This window comes from Triplophysa rosa, linkage group LG25, assembly GCF_024868665.1.
Source record: "Triplophysa rosa linkage group LG25, Trosa_1v2, whole genome shotgun sequence".
NCBI classification, from domain to species: Eukaryota; Metazoa; Chordata; class Actinopteri; order Cypriniformes; family Nemacheilidae; genus Triplophysa; species Triplophysa rosa.
Window position 1 is genome coordinate 8073557 of NC_079914.1, and position 23306 is coordinate 8096862.

At 39.0% G+C, this 23306-nt stretch overlaps 1 protein-coding gene across 1 annotated transcript; it reads left to right on the plus strand.

Moving 5' to 3' along the window:
• The first annotated feature begins 1787 nt into the window (after nucleotides 1–1787).
• On the plus strand, nucleotides 1788–10701 carry b3galt2 (UDP-Gal:betaGlcNAc beta 1,3-galactosyltransferase, polypeptide 2). Its single transcript, XM_057324904.1, has 2 exons — nucleotides 1788–2781; nucleotides 8524–10701. The coding sequence occupies exon 2, from the start codon at nucleotides 8784–8786 to the stop codon at nucleotides 10101–10103; it is 1320 nt and encodes a 439-aa protein (XP_057180887.1). The 5' UTR covers nucleotides 1788–2781; nucleotides 8524–8783; the 3' UTR covers nucleotides 10104–10701.
• Nucleotides 10702–23306: the final 12605 nt, after the last annotated feature.

The window sequence follows — 23306 nt, forward strand, 5'->3', positions numbered from 1 at the left end:
TATATCATGGGTTTGTGCTGTAGGAAATATAATTGTTATTCTGTTTAGATTAGGCTGGGGCTGGTTAGAGTACATTCTGTCGGGAAGTTCTCATATATGTGGGTAACTATAAGGGTTTCAATCAGATGTCCAAAAGCAGAAAGGATTTTCTCGCAGTGGTTTTGTATGTTGTTTTCAGACACCTGTAGTTGAATGCTCTTATAAAGCTGATTCACTGATCCAGCAAAGGCAACAAACACCAACAAGAGCATTTGTTGGATCAGTGTGAATTAGTCTTTGAATTACAACATTATTTAGGAATGTAAATGTTTTGTTTCAACGTATCATAAATTTGTATGTTATCTACACCAAGATGCCAGCGGCCAACTCTAGGCCTATAATAAATGTAAATTTTCCTAATTCAATATTCACTTTTCATAAATACTCGCCTGGGGCAAGTTGTCACATTTTATTGGGAAAGATGATGATAATGTTTTTTTACAGTTCATTAATATCTGACCAAGACAATGATTTGATTTTTTTTATATTTTTATACATGTACTACATAATTGTTGAGTCATATTTTCCTCTTTTAATTGTGTTAACATTTTGATAAATAATGGTAAAAATGTTAGCTGTAAATATACCTTTTTCAAAAATAACAGTAAGCCAACTAGAAATAAACCTACCCATGAAGTAAAAAATGTGTCAGCTAGCCTTGAATTACCTTACATAAAGTCAAATGCAGTTCTGACTATATGTTAAATAAAACGTATTGCTATTTCCAGTCATATTACAAATATTTAAAACTATATTAATCAAAGAGCTGCCCTAGAAGGGGACTCTGAATAAAGGGATTAAAAGATTATCTTTTGGTAGAAAGACAGCGGGAACCCCCTTTTTTGTTTTACTCCTGTTGCTAATAAAATAACTTTTTCATGGTGCAGACCATTTTCTATTTTTCTGTTTTTGTCACCAATAATCATAGTTTGACCTGCAAATTAACTGGTAAATTAAAGGTGCTAAAACATGGAGCACCTATAACAACAACAACAAATCCTGATTTAGAGAAGAAATAAACATGACTTAAATCCAGGGGAACGGACAGGTAACTGTACAGGGGGACCACATAACCTTTAAACCAAACCACTAGTTAAAATTCCTTAGGCATATATATTTAAACAACACAGCTTCTTTACCCATTATAGCTCGCAGTAAAACTGAGAGTTGCGGTTAATACATAAATAGTTGCTGTAGTGTATATTACAGTAAACTGCATTAGAGTAAACTGTCCCTTTAAAGATTTTGGAGGCACAATTATTCTAAAGTGCTAAAGCTTATTCACAATATTTTTTAATAAACTGAATGTGATATGGCATCTGGTGGAATGGAATCTGATTAATTATAATATCACAACAAGGCAAAAATTCTGCCGTTCAAATGTTCAATGTTTAAATGTAATTCAATGTTAAAATGTAAAGGAACTCAATGCCCATGGCAGATTTCAAATCAAGTAGCCTACTTCCAGTAGCGACCACAAGATGTGACGTCACAGAAAAATGATATCTCAGAGCAAACAAATAACTACACGTTTTAGGAGCCTTCTAAAAAGTCACTGGAAAAACGTATACTACAATATAGTATAACATATTTGCTGGTTTTCTCAGAAAAGTACCCCACCCCCCACCCATAATGGTGGTATCTGCGCCATCTACAAGCAGGGGCTAACTGGACCTTTCTTACCTGCCAAACCATGGCCCCTCTGTGAGTTAAGTCCGTTCTCTCCATCAACACAGAAAGAGAGAGACTCTTTCTCTGTGTATATTGATATGTATATATGGATACTTATAGATACTTATATACTTTTATATATTTTTATCTTAATCTGTATTTGTGCAGAATGTTTATATTTGATTTTCCTGTGCTTTAGCAATGTAAAATGTGTTTCATCATGCCAATAAAGCTTCTTTGAATCTTGAGAGGTAGGAAGAGAGAGCGCGCGCGAGAGAAGGGGGATCTGCGTGAAGAGAGTGGGAGTGATTCTAAATGGATCACGTGGGATTTACATCTAAGTACGCGGTGACGTCGGAGGGGTTCTGTCCGAGAGGAACGGCGTCAGACCGGGGCTCATTTCAACAGCTGCTTCCCCTCCCACTAGCCCACCCCACACATCATTCGGAACCATTGGCAGAAGAGAACGGAAAAAAATAACCCCGGTTTCTGCTCCACTTCAGGGGCGTGTTCCGTCGGACCGGTCTCGGAGGGGCCTCTTGCATCCGTTCACCGTTATTCCGACGCGAAGAGACCGCGACAGCCACCACGCGCGCTCCACCGCTGTTTTTCCGCTGCTGCGCCGGAGATGCCTCAGATTGATTGCAGACGCGCGCGGTGGAATGTGATGAAATAGAACGTTGAGACGGTTGGAGTTCGTTATTTTAAATTCCATTTTCCCGCCCCCCGCTGCTTGTTTATTTATTTGCGGGGAGATCGCAGGCATTCGAATGCATTGGCGAAAGAAACGGTGAAAGTAGCGGACTCGTTGACAGTACCTTAGACATTTAAGGATCCAGCACAAGGGGGATGAAGCCCGATATGTAGCTTGCTACACCCCTGTGAGATGGACGGTGGTATCTTGCTGCACAAATTCAAAGATGGGAAACGAGGAGCGTAAGTTCTTGTGAGTGACACGGGAGGAACTGAAGAGGGTTTTTCGTCGTTTCTTGGTGGTGCTGGAGGTAATGATGGCGCGCGGTGCGGGTCGGCAGACGGCGCGCGCATCTTTCCACTCTTCCACAGAGTGAGGTAGGTCTCGTCATTTTGCGATAATATATTTGTTCTGTTTCTGTAAGTAAATATTTTTAGTCGTCTATTAACTTTATAGTGCATATTAAGAAGTAAGCTAGTAAGCTGATCACATAAATAAAGGTCACTAAGTTGTTTATCAATAAGTTGCGTGTAAACAGTACAGACTCGTCTAATGGACAATGCAGACTACTTCCAAAACCTGATCCAAATGGCAGGAGTCCTGATTCAAGAGCACATTCCAGATTAAAAATACATGACCCATTCCATTCCCCCACTCAACTCTTGGGTAAAAGAGAAGAAGCTTACTCTAACAGTAGTGTAGTTGAGAGAGAGAAATAAATGTTGCAGGACATGTGACTGCTAGCAGGTGATGAAGAGGCTCTGGTGAAGTGTCCTGGATCTGACTAAGCCGTGAGCACTGAGGCATGGAAACATAACAGCTGCCCAGTGATATGGACTTTTGCACGCTGACCACCACCCACTGCTCACAACTCGGCTTAAAAGCACTTTTTAGCCATGGTTATAGCAAAAAAGATCACACTGGACTTCTCAGGCCTCTCTTCTTTCCACAAAGCATTAAGAGAGTTTCCTCCGGTTGCCCAGCTTATACAAACCACAAGGGGAAAATGTCAATACAGCTAGCCAGCATATGCTGCATCCCAATTTGCCTACTTATACTATGCACTAAAAGTATGTACTGTTTTTTTATGGAAAAGTATATACATTTTAGTGTGTAGCAAAACAATATTGGGACATACTAACAGGAATTGGAAGTGGCCGTTGTTGCCTACTTGCCTAAACAACATTGCGGCCACACATCAAAATACAGCTCTTCTTTCCATTTAAGTATTTATTCATTTATTGTTTCATATGTAATGTTAACTCTATAGTTATATTTATTCATTTAGTAACGCATCAGTTCTCTAATTTTATTAATGCAGTGGAGCATCACTAAACTCTGTCTACTCGCGGTGAGTTGTGGGTAATATTAGCCGTAAGAGTGTGCATCGTTCTGCACTTCGAATTTCTACCGGAAGTAGCAGACCATCCGGGAATCTTTGGAATACTCTGTTCAACATACTACGATTTGGTACATACTAATTCGATTTTCGAATACTATTTAGTACAGATAGTATGCGAATTGCGACGCAGATTGTTTAGGTTTATTCTTGTACCCAGGTGTTATTTGACGTTATTAATGCACCCAAAAGGCCTGTATTCATTTAAATGACTAACATTGTTCATGAAGAATGGCCAGCGTCAACAGATTGTGAGGATAAATCAAGAAACCTATTCGAAATGAGATTTCACATTAGTCACATAAGCCATGTGACATAAGAACAATTGAAACCACCTGCTAAACTATGTGAGGGCCAAGATGTATGTTGGCATATTCCATTAGGGCTTCTCCCTCGTGTGGTGTGTGTTTAATTTAAACAATCCTCCGTTCAAGCACAAGTGAAGGGGTAGAATGGGATGACAGATGGCGTGAGAATAAAATGATTTGAGAAAAATACGCAGTTCACCTTTCCAAGAAGCGTTGGCAAACTTCTGAATGAGGTTTATAAAGTACACTGGCATTTGACTAATGGACGCAATTATGTTTCAGGCACGACCCAAAAATTGCTCGGCGAGGGTCACGGCACACAGAGGTTAGGAAAACATGAAAACGTGGTGTCAGATAGATGGTGGTGTATTTAAAACAAACGGCAATCTAACGTGAACGGTCACAGTGCAAATGCAGAACTGATGATGTGTGTTTTCACACAGGACACACAATGTCAAATTAATCACTCCTCCAGGGAGAATCGGCAGCGTACGGGGAGATTTATTGAATCTGCGACGCATTTGTCGTGATTGTACGTCGCTTTCATTGCCCTCCATTTATTTAAATTTTAAATGTCACATGCAATGTTTTGAATGACATGGATGTGGTATCCTTAAAAGACACTTTCTCCTTCCTGAGGGTCTTCCCAAATTCATAAGAAAAAATGTGAGAACATTGTTTTTAATCACCATCATTCATTATTATTCTAGGTTTATATCCCAGGTTCATGAATAAATGTTGTTGCTAATACGTTTCCTTTTTACAAATCGCAAATTGAAAACAACATTCACTGTTTAGCTATTAATCAACAATCTCTGTCAACACGAAATGGTTAATGCTTCAAACAGGAAAACGTTAAAGGGATAGTTCACCCAAAAATAACTCAACCTCAAGTTGTTCCAAACCTATATACATTTCTTTGTTCTGTTAAACAAGGAAAGATTAGAAAAATGTCAGCCACTGAGATTTCTGGGGCACCATTGACTATAGTAGAAAAAATTTAAATGGTAGTCAAAGGCGCCCCAGAACTGTTTGTTTTCCTAAATTCTTTAAAATATCTCATTTTGATTTCAACAGAAACAAACAATTATACAATTTTTTTTCTACTATGGTAGTCAATGGTGCCCCAGAAATCTCAATTGCTAACATTTTTCTAAATATCTTTCTTTGTGTTTAACAGAACAAAGACATTTATACAGGTTTGAAACAACTTGAGGGTGAGTAAATGATGACAGAATATTTATTTTTGTAACAACACACTAGCTGTCGTAAAACAAAAAACACATGCACGCATATCAAAACTATAAGAGCTGTGCTCGAAAAGCCTCCTGCGTTTTCTTCTCGTAAGATTCACAGTTCCGCTGATCTCTATCATATTAACTTTATTTGCAGGTGTTTGCTATTAGAAGTCTAATGGTCTCATGTTGCTCTTCTAATTGCTGACCGCTGTGGTCACATCACGCTCCTAATTTCCCTAACTGTATGAAATAAACGCCAACGTAGCTAGAAAACCCGAAAACGAACGTGAATGAGAGAATCCCTCTCTGTTGTTAGCAACAACATCAATATTTATTTATCCTATGCTTATCTGATAGTTTTTTGTGCATGACAATAACGCATAGCACCGAGCGAGTGCAGTACACAGTGTTCTCTAGTGGGGCTCTCATTACAGGATATCAAATGGATGACAAAAGGAACCTTTGGAGCATTTCATTCGCTCTGTTCTGAAGTGTGTTAACCTTTAAAGCAAAGCCGGGCTTAGCCTCTTTCCATTTTACTGTAATTGCCCACACCGGGTGAGCACATTTGGTTGAAAAGGTTATCGTTCTGCGATCCAGCTGTTGGTAGAAAACAGGCCATGGATCCTGAGAGACAAACATTTAGGAGGTATGTGGAAGGAAGGTGCGTTCACGATCATCACAGATTGCGATTTAGACCACCTAGCTGCACATATGCTGACTAAATGAACCGGAGCAAAACAAAACCTCGCCTTTATCTCCGTAATAATTCCTCTCCTATTTTTAGATCACCATTACTGGGAGGAGCGGCTTGCAGAATCTAATAACCCCTGGTGAGTGAGAAAGCAATGGTTAAGAGAGGAAATTGCTGGCAGGGAGGCATATCCCTCTGGTGCTGTGTTGATAAGTTTAAGGTGGAGGGTGAATAAGGGGTGAGGGCTGTTATCACTCGCCGTTCCTGACTGTGGATCCTGCAACACTGCTTGCTGGAGCCTGAAAATTCATTTTGACGGATGCTTCCCCTCTCTGGCTGTTAAGAGCGCGTCTGGGTGGGGAGGAGGTGGCTCGGAGGGCTTCCAAGGCAGCAATGTTCGCGCTGAATACCATGTTGTGCACACCTGCAATTTAAACTCTCACGCAGGGCAGCAAAGGTTAGCTCATGATATGCAGACACCCCTGTTAGCAATCTGCCCAACAGCATTATACGGCAGACGTACAAAACAAAATTAAAAATGTTGTGGTTCGGAGAGGTTTCCGAAGTCGTGAAAGTAACAAATAACATAGCAGATGATAACAATGTGTTTTGTTGTCATTAGAGGAATTAATCGTGCAAAAATATAAATCTATTAAATTTCTTGGTTTTTCCGATCTTGATAGCCAATTTTTCAGAGTGATATATGCCGATACCGATTCTGAAGATTAAATGAATATTTCTTAACTTTCTGAATGTTATTTATTTAGATACTGACTTTTAATATTGAACATCAACCTGGTAATATTTCTCAACATTTTTACTTGGCATTGCGTAGGCAATGATTTATTGATAGTCATCGAGAAAAATGCGTAATCTCTTTTTTAACTATATCTTTTTTAAGTCTGCACGAAACAGTTGCATTACATATGATCGTGCAGAAATCCTGCAGTTTTTTTTTTAGATTTTAAAATTAAATTGGCTTTACAAGTCATTACGACTGATTTACATATTATTTTAAAATAATATTTTAGTATTCATTTTTAATATTATATTTTTATATTCGTATTATATTTAAATTATATTGGCTTCACAACTCATTTCAACTTCAAATTTTAAATATTATGTTAAAATAATATTATAGTATTTATTTTGAATATGTTAAATATGATATTTTTATGAATTAAAAAAAAGTTTTGTTTTTGTCCCGTGGTAAGTTGCTGTTATTTATAGACCCTTTTGTGCTGACTTCACGCTTACGTCACAGCATTAGCTGGAGGCAAAACAAAGGGAAAACTGGAGGCGGCCAATACAAACCAGCACAGATTCGGCTACATAAGGAGTTTAAAATATCATCTTGTTGTGTTGCTCTCGTCGCGACTCAACAAAGACAATAAAGCCCATTATAAACACGACATTTGTTGCCTCTAGTTGGAACATAATTACTCATTATTAGGACTTATGTTGTCTTTTTTCACGTTGCGCGTGTGTCTGAATTTGCAGATCACAAACACGACAAACTCAACTCGCGTTAGTCCGTAACAAAGTCTTTTACAATGAAAATATACTTACAGGCTGCGAATCTAAAGCGCCAGACTGTCCTTGCGAAGATGTAATGGTTTGTAATGGTAACCACTTTTTAACCAAAGCTTTTGTGCACAGCCGGCCTTGATCTCTCCCAGGTTCATGAAGCAATCATCTGTGAAATGCGCTGCACATACTTGAATATTCGGATTATACTGTTCTGGAACAGTATTGTAAATAAAATGTAACCATTCGTTTTTAGTTGTCTCATCTTTTGGAAGGGCAAACAAAGAGGCTTTCTTTTCACAACGAAACACACAGCGTCTCCACAACATGGCTGCGGCGGCAACGATACAATGAGATTTACAAGTACGCCCACCTTACTTGCGTATACATTTGGGCGGTCTTAGTCAAGTCATACCACGAAATGACGTACATACGTGGGAGTGTGGTTACATGAGGCGTTTCAGGCAGGTCTGGGTGAGCATTCGCTTTTAGATAGAATGCGTCTTTTATTCCGACACTTTTACGCAAGTTTTCATGTCTAATACATGCATGGGCAACTTATAACACACCAAAGACACAGAAAAACACGTATTCGCTCCATATGACCCCTTTAATTGAAGTAATGTAAAACATTTTAAAGTTAATAAATTGAAATGACTTGTAAAGCCAAATTGATTGCACTTAAAATTAAGCATTTTTTAATAGTGCGCACAAATTACATGGTCCAATTTTATGACAGACGGTCTAACAATGAACTTTCATTGTATAGAAAACATACTATGTGAAGATTCAGCTTTGATGTTTTCCATTGAAAATGAAAGCAAGTTAGCAAGAATTTTTATATTTAGGTCATCCTGTTCTTTAATATTTGTTTATGCTATTCTACTGTGCCGTGTATTTAAGCACATACTGCTGTCCAGTATTTTTCATTGTTTTTCTCAATTCCTTCTTAGATCACAGAGGCATCAGTTTGAGGAAGCAGACGTCCTTCAGAAGGGAACTGCCCCGAAGCATGATCGCCTGTCACTGGGGAGGGTCAGAGAAACGCATTTCCGCAACTCCCATAGTCAGTTTGTCATCCCCCTCATAGGTCCACCTAGGGTCCTGCACACACCCATCTGCCAGCTCAGATAACCCTCAGGCTGTTTGCGACACATGTTTGATGTGATTGGTTGTGACCGCCGTGCTTTGCTAAGCAGCCCCGCTTTACATCATGCAGTGGCGTCGGCGACACTGCTGCCCCATCAAGATGACCTGGAATGTCAAGCGGTCGCTCTTCCGCACACATGTAGCAGGCCTCCTCTCGCTGGCCTCACTCTTCGCCCTCTTCCTCATCTACTGCCACCAGGACCTGCTGCAAGGCCGGAGCTGGTTGCGAGACAACCCCCTGGTTTACACCATGCGGGGTCTGCGTCCCCACAAGGAACGCGCGAAGGGAAACCAAAGCTCGTTGCGAAGCCTCTGGAAAGACAATGCGTACGTGCTGCCCAAACCATCTGTTAACTTCAATTTTAGTTCTCAACAGGTAGAGATCACTGCACGGGGAATAGAGGGGTTGGAGACCTCGGCGAGCGCCAACAACACGGACATCAACGGCAACACCAAGAGCTTGCACAGGGAAATGGGAGTGGGAGGTCGGCTGGCAGCCCAGCCTTATCACTGGGTGCTTAATGAACCGTACAAATGCAACGACAGCGGGCCCTTCCTGGTTTTGCTAATTGCAGCAGAACCGAGACAGTTGGAGGCCAGAAATGCCATCAGGCAGACCTGGGGGAATGAAAGCGTGGCTATGGGTTATGGGTTTGTACGCCTCTTCCTGCTTGGAGTGGGAAAGAGACCCGATGTGTATCCTCAGAGCTCCATCGAAGACGAGAGCACGCAGTACCGTGACATCATCCAGCAGGACTTCATGGACACCTATTACAACCTCACCATCAAGACGCTCATGGCCATGAGCTGGGTGGCTCAGTATTGTCCGCACGCCCGTTACGTCATGAAGACAGACAGCGACATGTTCGTCAACACCGAATATCTCATTCAAAAACTGCTAAAGCCTAACACGGCGCCTCGGCAAAATTACTTCACAGGCTACCTAATGAGAGGCTACGCTCCCAACCGCAACAAAGACAGCAAATGGTACATGCCGCCTGAGTTGTATTCTAGCGAGAGGTATCCTATATTTTGTTCGGGAACAGGTTACGTGTTCTCGGGGGACATGGCGGGGAAAATCTACAATGCTTCGTTGAGTATCCGGCGTCTTCACCTCGAAGACGTGTATGTGGGGATCTGCCTTGCGAAACTGCGGATCGACCCGGTGCCACCACCGAACGAGTTTCTCTTCAACCATTGGAGAGTGTCCTACTCCAGCTGCAAATACAGTCACCTGATCACCTCCCACCAATTCCAGCCCAATGAACTCATGAAGTACTGGAATCACTTGCAAAGCAACAAGCACAATCCTTGCCTTAACATGGCCAAGGACAAGAGCGGGCGGCCGCGGCATAGGAAGTTGCAGTGGGAGGGGCTTCGGTGATTGGCCAGGGCTCAGGGGTGCTGTAGCATTACCACAGCATGTGTACGGGATAGGGAACAGCACAGTGTTTTTGGTATTGTCAATTAAAACTATTTTTTTATTTTAAAAGAAATGTTATGTATTGTAAACCTGTTGCAATCTTTTTAAGATGGAAGCTTTGTGCATATAGCATGCACAACAGAAAGGAAACGATGGTGACATCACCATTTTCAGGTGCCAATTAAATGAGAGGTTGTCAAATTTCCTCCTCAAGCGAAGGGCCAATTTTAATGAGATCCTCACTGTTTCTGTATAAAAATGGGGAATATCATATGGTGGTGTATCTGTACTGTGACACTTTTCATTGATTCTCAGATATGTCCACCCTTGGCATTATGAGAAGATGTTTGTTTTTATATCTACCTAAGACCTGCAAATGGTTAACAGTAAACAAACCAAAATAAAACATGTGTAACTGAAAGAATATATATGAAACTTGCAGCATAGATGTCAGATATGATTAAAATAATATTTTTCAAAGCTTTACATTGACTAAATACTGTATACAGGTCTGCCCCTGTTGAAGGCGCAGGTAAAACTATTTATTAAATGTATTTCTTATGCACATTGTCTTTTTGAATGTAATTATTTGCATCATTCCAAATCTTTGTATTTTAGCTACCGTACAACTTGGTTTGAAAACGAAACCACGCACGATTGAGTCGATGAACATCGGTCACCCTTGAGATGCCCAAGAATGAACACATTCACAACAAGTTCTGCTTAATATCAAAAATAGATTTGATTGAAGACCGCGAGTCCGATAAAATAAACATTATCTCTAATAATTCACTTCTAATTGACTTACAGTCACACACGTCATTTGCGAAATTAAAAATGTCTTCCGTGCGAACATCTGCATAATTAATGCAAATTTCCAAACATTATGGAGAAATATCAACATTTAAATCACCATTATGTACTCATTAAATTAAAATGAGACTTGAAATTCTGGCAATCAGTCCCCAGATGGAAGCAGAGCCTAATGCTTTAATGATAAAGTAGATAGTGTTGCTCTGGGTCAAAATATATATTAGCGGGGGGGGCTTCACGATACATTAGCAGAGAGTAATCCAATTAAAATGATGTGGGCAGCATTTGAAGAGTTTATTTATCATATTCATTACTCATTTGTCAGTCCAGTTTTAATTAACTGTGTATTCGACTGCGATAACCGCTAGATGCAGACTTCATATTACAGCACATCAAATTACAGGTGACTCGAAATGTACCCTTACAAAATACACAAGCATGTGTGCTTTACAATATGACATAGCAGTATGTTTTGTTTTACAGTACTTAAGTAGCCTAAATGCTGAAAACAGTCTTCTTAAAAAACAGTAACTATTTTAAAAGATTGAAGTATGACGGTTGCTTTCATTATATGCTGAATGATTGATTCTTAAGCCAAGTAAAGTGAAGCAAGAATATATGAGATTATACATTAGTCCTAAATTTTGTTTACAGTATTGTTTCTGTAGCTACAATTTGTAGCTATGATTGCAACACTGACTTTTGGAGTTTGATTCATAAAGGACAAACATACTGATCAATTGCATACAATGAACACACTGAAAGCAGCTTTGCATAAGCATCTGCTGAATGTGAAAAGGAACATAAATAGAACAGAGTTCAGCACAAGATTACTTCCGCTTTATATATATTGTCACAAAAACAGGAAGTCAAGGTATAACAGCCACATTTTAGGAAATGACATAATATGTCCTTTCCACTGAGGCAAAATAAATGATTTAACTCCTGAAACACAGTTGTGCGGAGCAACCTAGGAGACCATTTCAAATTTTCATGTAATTGTGGCCATTCCAGTCCAGTGTCTGTTGAATTTCAACAAAATCAAACAGTAAACCTACGACAATGTGAAAGACTGACAACACATGAAAACTGTGATAAAATCCAGGTTATCAGATAAAAAATATTTTTAGAACTTTTTCTAAAGACATATTAAAGGTGAATATGAACTTGTTTTCTTGCAGATTACAGAGCATCTTTTCTGTTATTTTACCCTGTTTCTCCAGTATTCATTTTCTGCAAATAAATGCAAATAGAAACATTTTAATTTGTAATTTGGAAGAAATATTGTTAGTAATTCCCAGAATAAAAGAAAAATGATAATTTTACCTAAACATATACCTATAAAGAGCAAATTCAGAACAACTGAAAATCATTTTGAAATCATTTTTTCCGCGGCTGTATATTATTTTATCAATGATTATTCTATATATTATCAAAAAAAGTAAATTGTCAAAAGAGTATCTAGATATTCATGTCTTCATTGACAGTCATGCTTTGATCTTAAACCCATCTAATAGGAACGAGCTTCCCTCTGGAAAAAAAAACTTGCAGCAATCCCGCTAAACCAGTGCATTGCAATCCATTAAATCCTCATCTGTTCTTAAACATTTATCTTCCTCAATTAATAGAAAATCAAAGTCGTGGCCAAGGGCGAGAGAATATAACAAACACAACCATCTTCCGTTCTGTGGCTCGGCATGCAATCACCGAGAAAGATTAGTGCACTTCATCCACAACAGTGATTTACCAGAGAGAAATGGGAGAAAAATAAGTGAGTGCGGGTGATGAATGAACAGGAAAGAGGCTGTGACTGATCAGTATTGAAAACCTGTGCTCTCCTAAACGTGTGAAAAGTGAACCCGGGGAAAGGGCTGTGATGTCCGGCGTGATGGAGTGGGTCGCTGCGAGACGCATTTCCAGAAATATAGTGAGTGCTGGAGTGTGATAAATGCCCCAGCGCTGAAGCAAACCTTATAACATAGAAACAAGGGTGAGAGAGGGAAATTGCCATTATTGAATGAGTGAATTCTGCATGTTCATTTATTAGACATGCAGATTTCTCATAGATGGCTGTTGTAGAGAAGGTTTGCAGTTTGGAGATCTTTCTGAGCAACAGATTCATAAGAAAAATCCTGATAAGATCTCTTGAAGATGTATTATTATTTCTAGACAGCAATGAGATTGAAGCTCAACTCTCATTCATCTCCGATATTTCTCCTCAGAAAAAGATCCAGAAATCTCACAAATGTCTCCATTAGTTTCAGAAGAGATCTAGTCACAAACTGAGCCAGATTTGCTAAGTTTGCATTCAACGTCAATATTATTGAAGATCTCAATATGAACTCAATCCATTCTTATGAAATTTACCCAAATCCAGATTATTTTACCTCAACAATCTACACTCAATTTGCGTCTTCATACTCTTCATATTTTTCTGAAGCAATTGTATCATTGTTTCTGTTTTACCTTCTGCTTACCATTTTTAGAAGAAACGAGACTAAGTTATTACTTAAATAAAACACAACTGAAAACTCCATCGAATGTCCTGAGCTATGAAAAAGCCACCACCTAAAAAATTCCTCCAAACTTTGCGATCTGTCGGGTATTATGAGGTAGAAGAGCCCAATCTTACTTCGTTTTTCGTGCTGAAACAGGTGAGGAATTTAAGATAATGCTCCAGGATCACTTTAAAAGCTCTTCATTGTCCTCAAATAAATAACCGCCCTTGTTAATCCTCATTCAGATAACGGGCGTTTCAATAAATACGTTTTCTTCTCATATGAGTAAGCTTATTTAATTGAAATAACGTTGGGTCAGATTAGGTCGAGTTTCCTCACAAGGCTACCAGACCGCTCAAAGTGCAACGCATAAGAACTTGCTAAAGAATTTAAGGTGAATTTACCTAAGCCCGCTATCCCCATTACCACTCAGCCAGCAAAAAGGATCAACGCGAATGTAAATGTCTGAACACTTATTTCAGAAGAAATGACTACGGTTAAGCAGTGCAGGATTTTATGCGTTTCACTTTCTTGCAAATTAAATTCTATTGTACTCCATTGTGGCTCGGGTGGATCTGAAGTGTACCTAGATATCCTCTTGGAAATTTGCCGAAGTACAACTTTGTGATGGGAGATAGTCCTAGACCAGCTCCTTTAAAGACCACAATTTCTCTTACCACTAATGGCTATGTTTTCCGGGAGATGTCCGAATGGAAAAATCAATGTGTTGATCTGCTTTGAGGTGTTGCGGCTGAGAAGGACTAGCTTTCATAAGGTAACTCCGATAAAAGGCTCTTGAAAAGGCTGACAAGACTCAGACATTGTTTTTTAACACAGATGTATGTTTAGTGGCAACAAAGAACCATCTTTTAAAAGCCTTTTACCTTTGTATTCTGTTTGGAAGCACTAAGAAACAGGAATTAGACACAACATAATGGCCTCGTGTGCCCGATTATTACTAGTGGCTAAATGACTTATTGCCAGTACGAACCATTTGTAACGCAGTGACATGTTCACATTGATTTCATTTTTTGAAAAAATCAAATGTCACGGACGATTGATGGCTGCCGTTAGTTGTACTTGTAAATATTCCAAACAACATTCCTCACCTGCTATATCCCCGATTCCAACACTGCAGATTGACAGAATGATAGAATAGAACCGAGTATCATGAAAGAACACAACACAAGAGTATTTACAACAATTAATGGGTGACATTTTCATAATTCATCATATTTACCAAGCGGCTTTGTTCGATACATTATATGCAGGATAAGGAAAACACATTTGGTTTAAAGCTAAATGTAAATGAGGTTGTACTTTGACACAGTCTAAAAAATACTGGGTTATTTTCAACACAGTGTTGAAATGGACAAACCCAACCGTTGGGTCAAAACACGATGTTCTATGCTGGGTTGTTTCAACCCAAGTGTTGGGTCGTTTAAATCCCTTAATTGTTGGGTCAAACATTTTCTGCGTTAATAGGGAGGCTCAGAGATGACATATTTTTGTATGCAAAACCCGGAAGCGAGTTAGCATTTTAGGACTTCCGGTTCCATCGCTCCAAAGTCTATGGGTTTTTTGAATGGGTTTTTGGTAAATCGCCCTAGATAAGGTCTGTGGTAAACATAACCTCGAAATATTTTTACGTTTTATTCTATGACATAAAACACACCAATTATAACCCGCTTGGGATTTTTTAAAGCGTTATTGTGTCTTAATAACGGCGGTTGCTAACAAGTTGCTAAAAGCGACTACTTCCTTTGGCGGGGACGTTAGACGTCATCACGCATATAAAGCTCGCAAATAATGCAACATGGGCACAAATCTCTTGAAACAAATGCAGATTCATTCACTCAGTAATTACTTACCATGGAACACATTTTTAATAAAGTTTGAAAGAGTTGTCGGAGGCTTTGTGGCGGTAACGTTGATATCAAGCGACCTTAAGTGTAGTCTGTTTATAGCATCGTGTCAGCCTTTTACTTCTGCCTATTGTATTTCGGCTTTAAATGTAACAAATGTTGTGTTAATTTGTCAAGATTGTCTTGATAGACAAAACGTGTAAACATCATAAACCTTTGTTAATCACAGAGCTTATTTTTTGCGATCTTCCAAACGTCTATGGAAAAAATGCACAGGTTTTCAATCGAGGGAACTGGGTTAGCCCACAAAAATACGTAATCTCTGATCCTCTCCATTTTAACTCAACGTTTGGGTTTGTCCGTTTATGCATTTATCAAATACTTTCATGCAAAGTGCTTGTGGACTAATAATGCAGATGAAAAAACACTAAAGTGTACTATAGTATTTGCTATGGCAAACTAGTTAACACTGTAGTATACTTTAATATTTACTGTAGATAAGAGTAAGTGTTCGATCGGTAGTGTTCATTTTTGTGAAATATTGTGGGTTATACAAAAGAAAGTCCTATATCATAACCATCGGCTCCTTTAATATCAGTGGGATGTGGCATCTCAAAAAGTGGTTCTCCTTTCAAAAAATCTTATAAAAGAGTTTGTATTTTTTTAGCATGTTATCATTGGAGGTTCAAACTGCAAGTTCCCATGAATCTTTCATCATGTTTTTGATTGATTTAGTGGTCCACAGGGTCCACGCCAACGCGACAAACCCCGACCACTTCGGTTTGTAGTGAATCCATAATTTATGACCTTCAGTATCCACAGTATGAACTTCAAGACCATCATGGTTCAAACTGTTCGAGAATGTCCAGAACAAACGTAAATCAAAAATCTTCTCAATATGTGCACATCATGTGCTGACAGAAGATCTGCTTTAAAGATCTCCAAAAATGCCCTCTGCCAATCTCAGCTGTCATATACAGTATCTCATATTCTCATGCTGAATGATTGCTGAGGGATCTCATCCCCTACATCTCACTTCCCAAGACACATTGTCTTATATCTACTGTAACGCCACTCGTGGTAACAGCAGACCCCTCAACAAATTCAAGCTGTCAGCTCGAGCAAGACTCCAAGGTTGACTGGTTGCCCCAGCATGTGTAATATAACCAGCCAGCACGTCAGTCTGGGGTGTCTTGCAGAACTTGAATGAGGCAGCGCGTAGCTCCCTTGGGGTCTTTAAAAGGCCTCTAATGTCCACAGCTTTCATTATGCGATCTAGAGGGATTTCCCTTAAGCTTGCTGGGAGTTGGAGGAGGATGGTATATGGAGAACAGGTCAGACAAGTTCAGACGTGCACTAAACCGCATCAAATTTTAATCATGAAAGTGGGAGTGCTGTCTGTTTTCATTTTTAATGGTAATTGTTACACAATAGAGTGTCGCCAAATGTGGTATTTTATGTCACATTACATTGAAATCAGTAAATGTTGATTTTTTTTCAATTATTATATTTTCGCATATTTTCAGCCTGACAGCTTGAATAATTCCTTTGCCAAGACTGCCAAGATTGAATCAACTGACTCAGTAATAGCAAATATATCGCTGCTGTCGTCCTGAAACTTTGTATTTCCATATTTCGTGATTTTTATTCTTTGTCAAAAATCATTATTTTTGGTCACCCTTTATGTTTGTCACTGGGTTTTGCTAACCAATAAAAAGTATTAAAAAGTCCTTGTCAACTTTGACAACACAGTAGGCCTATGTTATCAATTCAAAAGTATAGTGTTTTTTTCATACAATGTTTTGGAAGGACAGCGAGGATATGTTGAAATATATTGCATAATGCCATTTTTAAATGTATATAGTCAAAGTTTTAACCTGATGCAAAGAGACGATAGACTGGAGAGACAGAGAGAGAGATGCTTTTGTTTCTTAGAAATAATTTGAAACAAATTCGGAATCGGATAAATGCGTATGTGAATCATACAAAAACGTACAATTATTAGAAAAAGGCAATACTGAAGCCCCTCCCCTAACCCCACCCTTAATGTCACTTGCGCAAAAGCAAATCGTATTAAAACGTACAAATGCGGTCATACGAATTCATACAAATTAGCCACATCGTAAAATATTTACGAATACTGGTGAGAGTGTACATTGGTTAAATAATTTTATAGTAAACATTTTTTAATTTAGGTTATTATTATTTATTTTAGGTTAATATAATTTTATAGGTTTTATATTTATTTTAGTATAATTTAAATTTATTTAGCAAACTTGAAGCTTTATTGCATCACATATTACATCACATTGTTTAGCAAGTTATTGCATGTCACATTTTCTTCAATATCGGACAGCCTGACTGTATTAAAACTATTTTAGCTGAATAGTTTATTAGTAAATTGCATTAGACTGAAAACAAATTAAAATTGATCCGTTGAACGTGAGAGTGTGTTAGCAGCAACAATGCCGTTTTAACCAAAACCTTCTTCTACATTACTGAGTCAAAAATCAAGTTTACTCAATTTTACTGTATTTAAGTTCCTCTTAAGAACTTAGTTAAATTCCATTAAGTCTCCTGAGCAGTAACATACAGTACTCCCCCGGGTCCTCATATAGACTTGCTCATGTTTGCATGAAAACGCTATTCATCTGTGTCTTCTGCAAAAATGATGAATTTCTTCACTCCGCTCCAGGTAGACTTCCACACACAGTTAAAAGAGCCAATCACAATGCAAGCTGTATTCTAGCCCCTCGCTGTTTCTCCATACCGTGGAACTTATTGCTATGCGCGGCAACCTTTGTTTCGCAAGGTCAGGCTCAAGAGGTACGAAGCTCACCATCTTTTCCCTTCTCTTTCCGCCGTCTTTTCTCTCCTCCTTCATCTCTCCATCCTCTCCTCCGCTCTTGCGGATAATGAAGTCAACTGTTTGAAAAGCAAAAGGCACCGTTCTTGGTTTTATGATAATTGGCCCATCTGTCATTCCATAAATAAAGCGGATCTACTCAATGTGTTGGGAGCGAGCGGTGGTGGGAAGCTCGGATGGGCGCATCCAGGAATGACAGGAAAAACAAATTACTTTCTCGGCATTGCACATTATACGTCAGGACTGCTAAAGGTGGCTTTTTTGGAAAACACCTCTTGTGCTGAATCACAAGCGTTAGGGAAAGATCACAACGCAGAGTTCGATATAGTCGCGAAGTGTCTGTGTCATGTTTATGATTCAGAATGTATGTAAAACTGCCTTTTATAAAACAGTCAGTTGTTGTCCTTGATTCTGATTGGCTGAGCCGAGCCATTATAAAATATCCCGATATATAACAGCTGACCGCATTACATAGCCTAAATATCACTTTATTTTATGAAACCTTGCTACGCATATGGAATAACCATTTATAAAAGCAATAAGCAGTGGGTTACAGTGCATTTTATAACAGCTATATGCCCTTAGCTGTTATAAAATGCACTGTAACCCACTGCTTCATGAGGCTTATTGCTTTATTCTAAGACGTTTACACAGTTTTAACACAACAGATGTTTTCCAGATCTTTAGTTATCCAGAGTTATCTGGGAAATTATTTGTATTAATTTATGGAAAAGAGAAACATAATGTTTAATAAGAGATCAAATATAGTAACATGAGGAGTATTGAAAATGTTAGAACTGAATCATTACACTGACCAAATTTAGACATGATGGGTAGTTTAATTTAATGTTTGGAAACGTACATTTCGCAAACACGTCCATATATCGCAAAAAAGTTTTTACGCTTACATGAGGTGTTTTTTCAGCCAATTCGATAGAGGAATATTTCGCAAAACTGCAATGGAAACAGTTTTTGTCGAATTTACAGGTCATGTGGTGTCTAAAAATTCACACATTCATTTAAGATGGCGTGGTATGTTTGGGATCGATTTCTCTTCACACTTCATCAGAGTAGGTGGCGGTATGCACCTCTTAAGTTGGTTGGCAACCCGCCATAAAACGCAAAGAAGTTTGGCCAGAATGGCTTATTGCGAGATGGAAATTGTAGATTGCAGTCGCATAACGTCGAAATATTTTTTTCATTGGCATTTAGAAAATATTGCTTTTTGCACACATCTGTAATGAAAACCCAGCTATTGTTAGAAACATTTGAGATAATGTTAGTACACATGTTAACAAATATACAGTATAACACCGTGCTAGTGGTTTTTGGATATTTCAATGAAGAAGTCTTACATGGTGTGCTACATCACATTCCTCATTTGACTCTCTATCGCCATCTCTGTTTAAACCATACAATAGCAGATTACTTTACATTCTTTTCGTTTCCAGCAAAACTCTACCCAAGCGAAGCTCAACTTATAAATCATTATTATATTTTTACCTCCAAAAGTTACAGATTGCAACTTGAATGATATAATCTTCATTATTGCACATGCAAAAATATTGCAAAAAATAATATTAGTATTAATGATAATAATCAATTGAAAGTGTTTAGAAAGCATTGAAAATTCATTCAAAAATGGAGAACATGCTCCCGACTGAAGCCTATACAGTAGCAAAGGAGGGCTCTTTCTCCACCGGCGTGTTTAAGTGGACTCGTGTGGAGGGGGTTTCCGCTCTGTATTCGGGAAGGATGGTTTGCCCTTGGTGGCATTTGTTGAAAAGGCACACACTAGTGATCCTGGTTGTTCAAGGTCTCAGAAGGGATTTCACAGCTTCTTGATCTTAGTAATCCACTGGTGTCCATTCAAGACGGCATATGAAATACACCCCAAAGATGCGCTGGGGGAAATAGATACCTCCACCCGAGTGTAGCAACGCTATAATTGGACAGTATACCAGGTGTGAAAAAAGTGTGAATCATAGTTTGATTGGGAGGAAAAGGCAATATGTCATGGAGGCTTCACTGCTATACAAAAGGACAAGGCTTGTTCTGCGGTGAATCAAAAGTTCCACGTGAAGAAATGACTCAATGAGTTCATAGGCCAAACATTCTGCCTTAAAGTCAAGATGAAATATAAAAAATTGAGTATATTATCTTCCCAATCCACATTGTGTAATGTTATTTAAAAAAAACATAACTTCATTCCCCCCTAAAACAACTCTTCATTTGACACCATCCAGACCTATCCAAGTCTCTATGTAATATAAAATCTACCACCACTTTGAAAGTACTCTTAGTTACTATCAATCTGTCACTTGATTTGTCACACCTTCATTTCCACTACAAATAGGTGGTCCTGCATCTCAGGACCCATCTCAGTTATCGGTACCTTTCCACCTTACAGCTTCTCATCCTGAGAGCTTTTATCAGTTTGGCTTCAGAGACTCCATCTGCCCGCCAACAGCTTGACTACTTTATCTCAGGCAGGAATTACGCTGACCTTGCAGCATCTCCTTATCGGTGCTTCAGTAATCTTTTTTCACAGTAAAACACATCACAGGTAAATGACAAGTTTCCCCCGTCACCTCATATCACCGCTGCCGGGTCTTTCTGAACGGGTAACAGTTCAGCTGCTGCCTCTAGACGGAATATCGCACTGTATGTGAAATGACAGCTCTCGTTTCAGTCCTATCTGTGTTTGGTGAACTCATATAGGGAATAGGGGTCATTTCATAGTTCAATTATCTATATTTGGCTTTCAGTGTTTTGTTCAGCATTTTTTTTTTTGCTTGTGCTGTCTTTTATCGCTTAAAGCATCACTATAAAACTTTTGCTCACGGTTCTCCCATGTGGTTGATAAGCACAATTGTCTGTTACCAGTGTTGTAAATAATGTCGCTGTATAAGCTTCCCTGTGGGCAGCGCAATACACATGAATTTGTTTACTAAGCTGATGGAACCGGCGAATGCAGAAAAGTTGTTTGGAAAATATGCCGCACTCTTCCGCAGGCAGGGGATGGGCGGGACTGCGTGAACACAGAACTTACAGCGTGTGGTTGTAGCCGCTATGAGGCTGCTCAGGAAGCAGTGGCAGTAGAATTTGTCTGGTTAAGAGTTGTTCTAGCACTGAAATCATTTTAGAGATGTTATTTTAAGGTAGAAAAACTACGAAGTGTTGCTTTAACGCTGTTTCCCATCTTGCAGGCTGGGTCTAGATTGTGTGCTAGATTGTAGAGGATGCAAATAAGTACCATGATCATAGTCTGGCGACTGGCGCACTTGGACTAGAATTGCTTTATTACGCTGATTTACTCTGTTTTGCTGCTTTACTGCACCTGAAATGGTTCTTTAGCATGTCAGAAAGTATAAGAAACAAAACGCTAAACAGAAAAACGGATGTTCAGAATGGACGTCCTGGTGTGACACATTTTCATTTTTAAACATTTAAATAGACATCGCTGTTGTCTGAAACCTTGCATCTCCATATTTCATGATTTTTATTTTTTTGCCACCTTAAACAAACATGAGTGGAAACACTCATGTTTGTTTTGTAAACTAGTTTAACTAAGGCTTAGTCCTGATTTAAAAAATCAGAGACCTCTTAAAAAGGTGCTACAAAAGCTTCTTCACCACATTGCCATAGAAGAAGCATGTTTGGTTCTAAAAGAACTATTCACTCAAGGGTTCTTATAAGAACCACTTCTTTCTCACTTAATCACCTAAAGAACACTTTAAAACTTACAAAGAAACATTTGTGAAACAGAGAGGTTCTTCCGATGTTAAAGGTTCGTCATATGACCATTCAGCCAAAAATGGTTCTTATATGGCATCCTAAAGCACGTTTTTAAGAAAGTAGATTCAAATTTGTATATTTCCATCAGTTACAGATATACAGTTTATATTTTGTTGTATGTTATATGTTGTTTAGCTGTAAATTTCAGGCACCAAATCCATCCTATAATGCTTTTTTTGCCAGTTTTTCAATCATAAATTTAAAAAAAAATTAAATGCATAGAAAAATAATTACATTTCAGTCATGTATTGATCAAGGCCAGTTTCTTCATTCTGAATTAAACAAGTCTTCTAATTAAAAGGACTTCAATTTACATTCTTCTTTCATGAACATCTATTTAAAAACAGTCTTTCATTTATTTTTCTCACTCCACCACAGGTGTCTGCCTCTATTTCATATAACAGTCTCTCTCTATCTCTCTCGAGAGCCGTGATGTGTTCTGTCACTTTTTCTGCTGGTGCCACTCCCCTCCACCACAACTCTGCGGATCAATGGTGGTTACCATGGCAATGCAACAGCCCAGTTACTCCGGAGCCTTCTGTGGATCTAAACACCAAGGCTACCTGCATCAACCGTCCCCCCTCCGGCGTGCAAATTCCAAGTCCCCCTTGAACATGCCTCACGAAACAGAGCCAAGAATAGCTCCTCTATCATCTTACAGACATCTTCAAGATGCCGATATGACATCTGACAGGAAACATCTCTGTAAATGCAGACATCAAATAGACGTCTCCCATGTGTGAAATCAGGGTTCGGATTACAAGTTAGCGGTTTGCATTTTATGTAAAGTCAGCATGAAATGTAAACGTAAATGAAAGTTGAGATCGTGATGTGTAACAGCCTCTGGAAAAATAAAGTATGTAGGGCGTGGCTTGATTTCATCCTTCGGAATTAGATTGGATTGCTCAATCACTTGTTACGCTGTCAAAAGGTGTGTTGTATTTCTGTGGTCATGTCAAATCAATAGGACTAAAATAAAAGAATAGGTGACGCCCTTATGTTGCAGAAGAGGTTTGTGTTCGTCTATAGTGTTAAAGGCCGGTCAAGCCCACCTCAAAGTGCAAGTTGCGATGACGGCCTTCAAGACTAACCTTCTCTAACGAAATGCCGCATCGCATCGGCGAAACAAGCTTCTCGGACTTTCTTTGGAAGGAGACGTTATTGGCTGTGACAGGAGGGTGGAATCACAGCTCAGTGAGGCGAGAGATTATTGGGACAGCACCCACTCCGCCAGTGAACCCAATTGAAGCATCATTTTAAGAGCGGGCGGCAGATCCCGAACGAGCGTGCAACGATAAATAAAAAGACACCCGCCTTTCCTTCG

Coding starts and splice junctions, on each gene's coding strand:
- b3galt2 (XM_057324904.1), top strand. CDS start 8,784: ATGCAGTGGCGTCGGCGACACTGCTGCCCCATCAAGATGACCTGGAAT.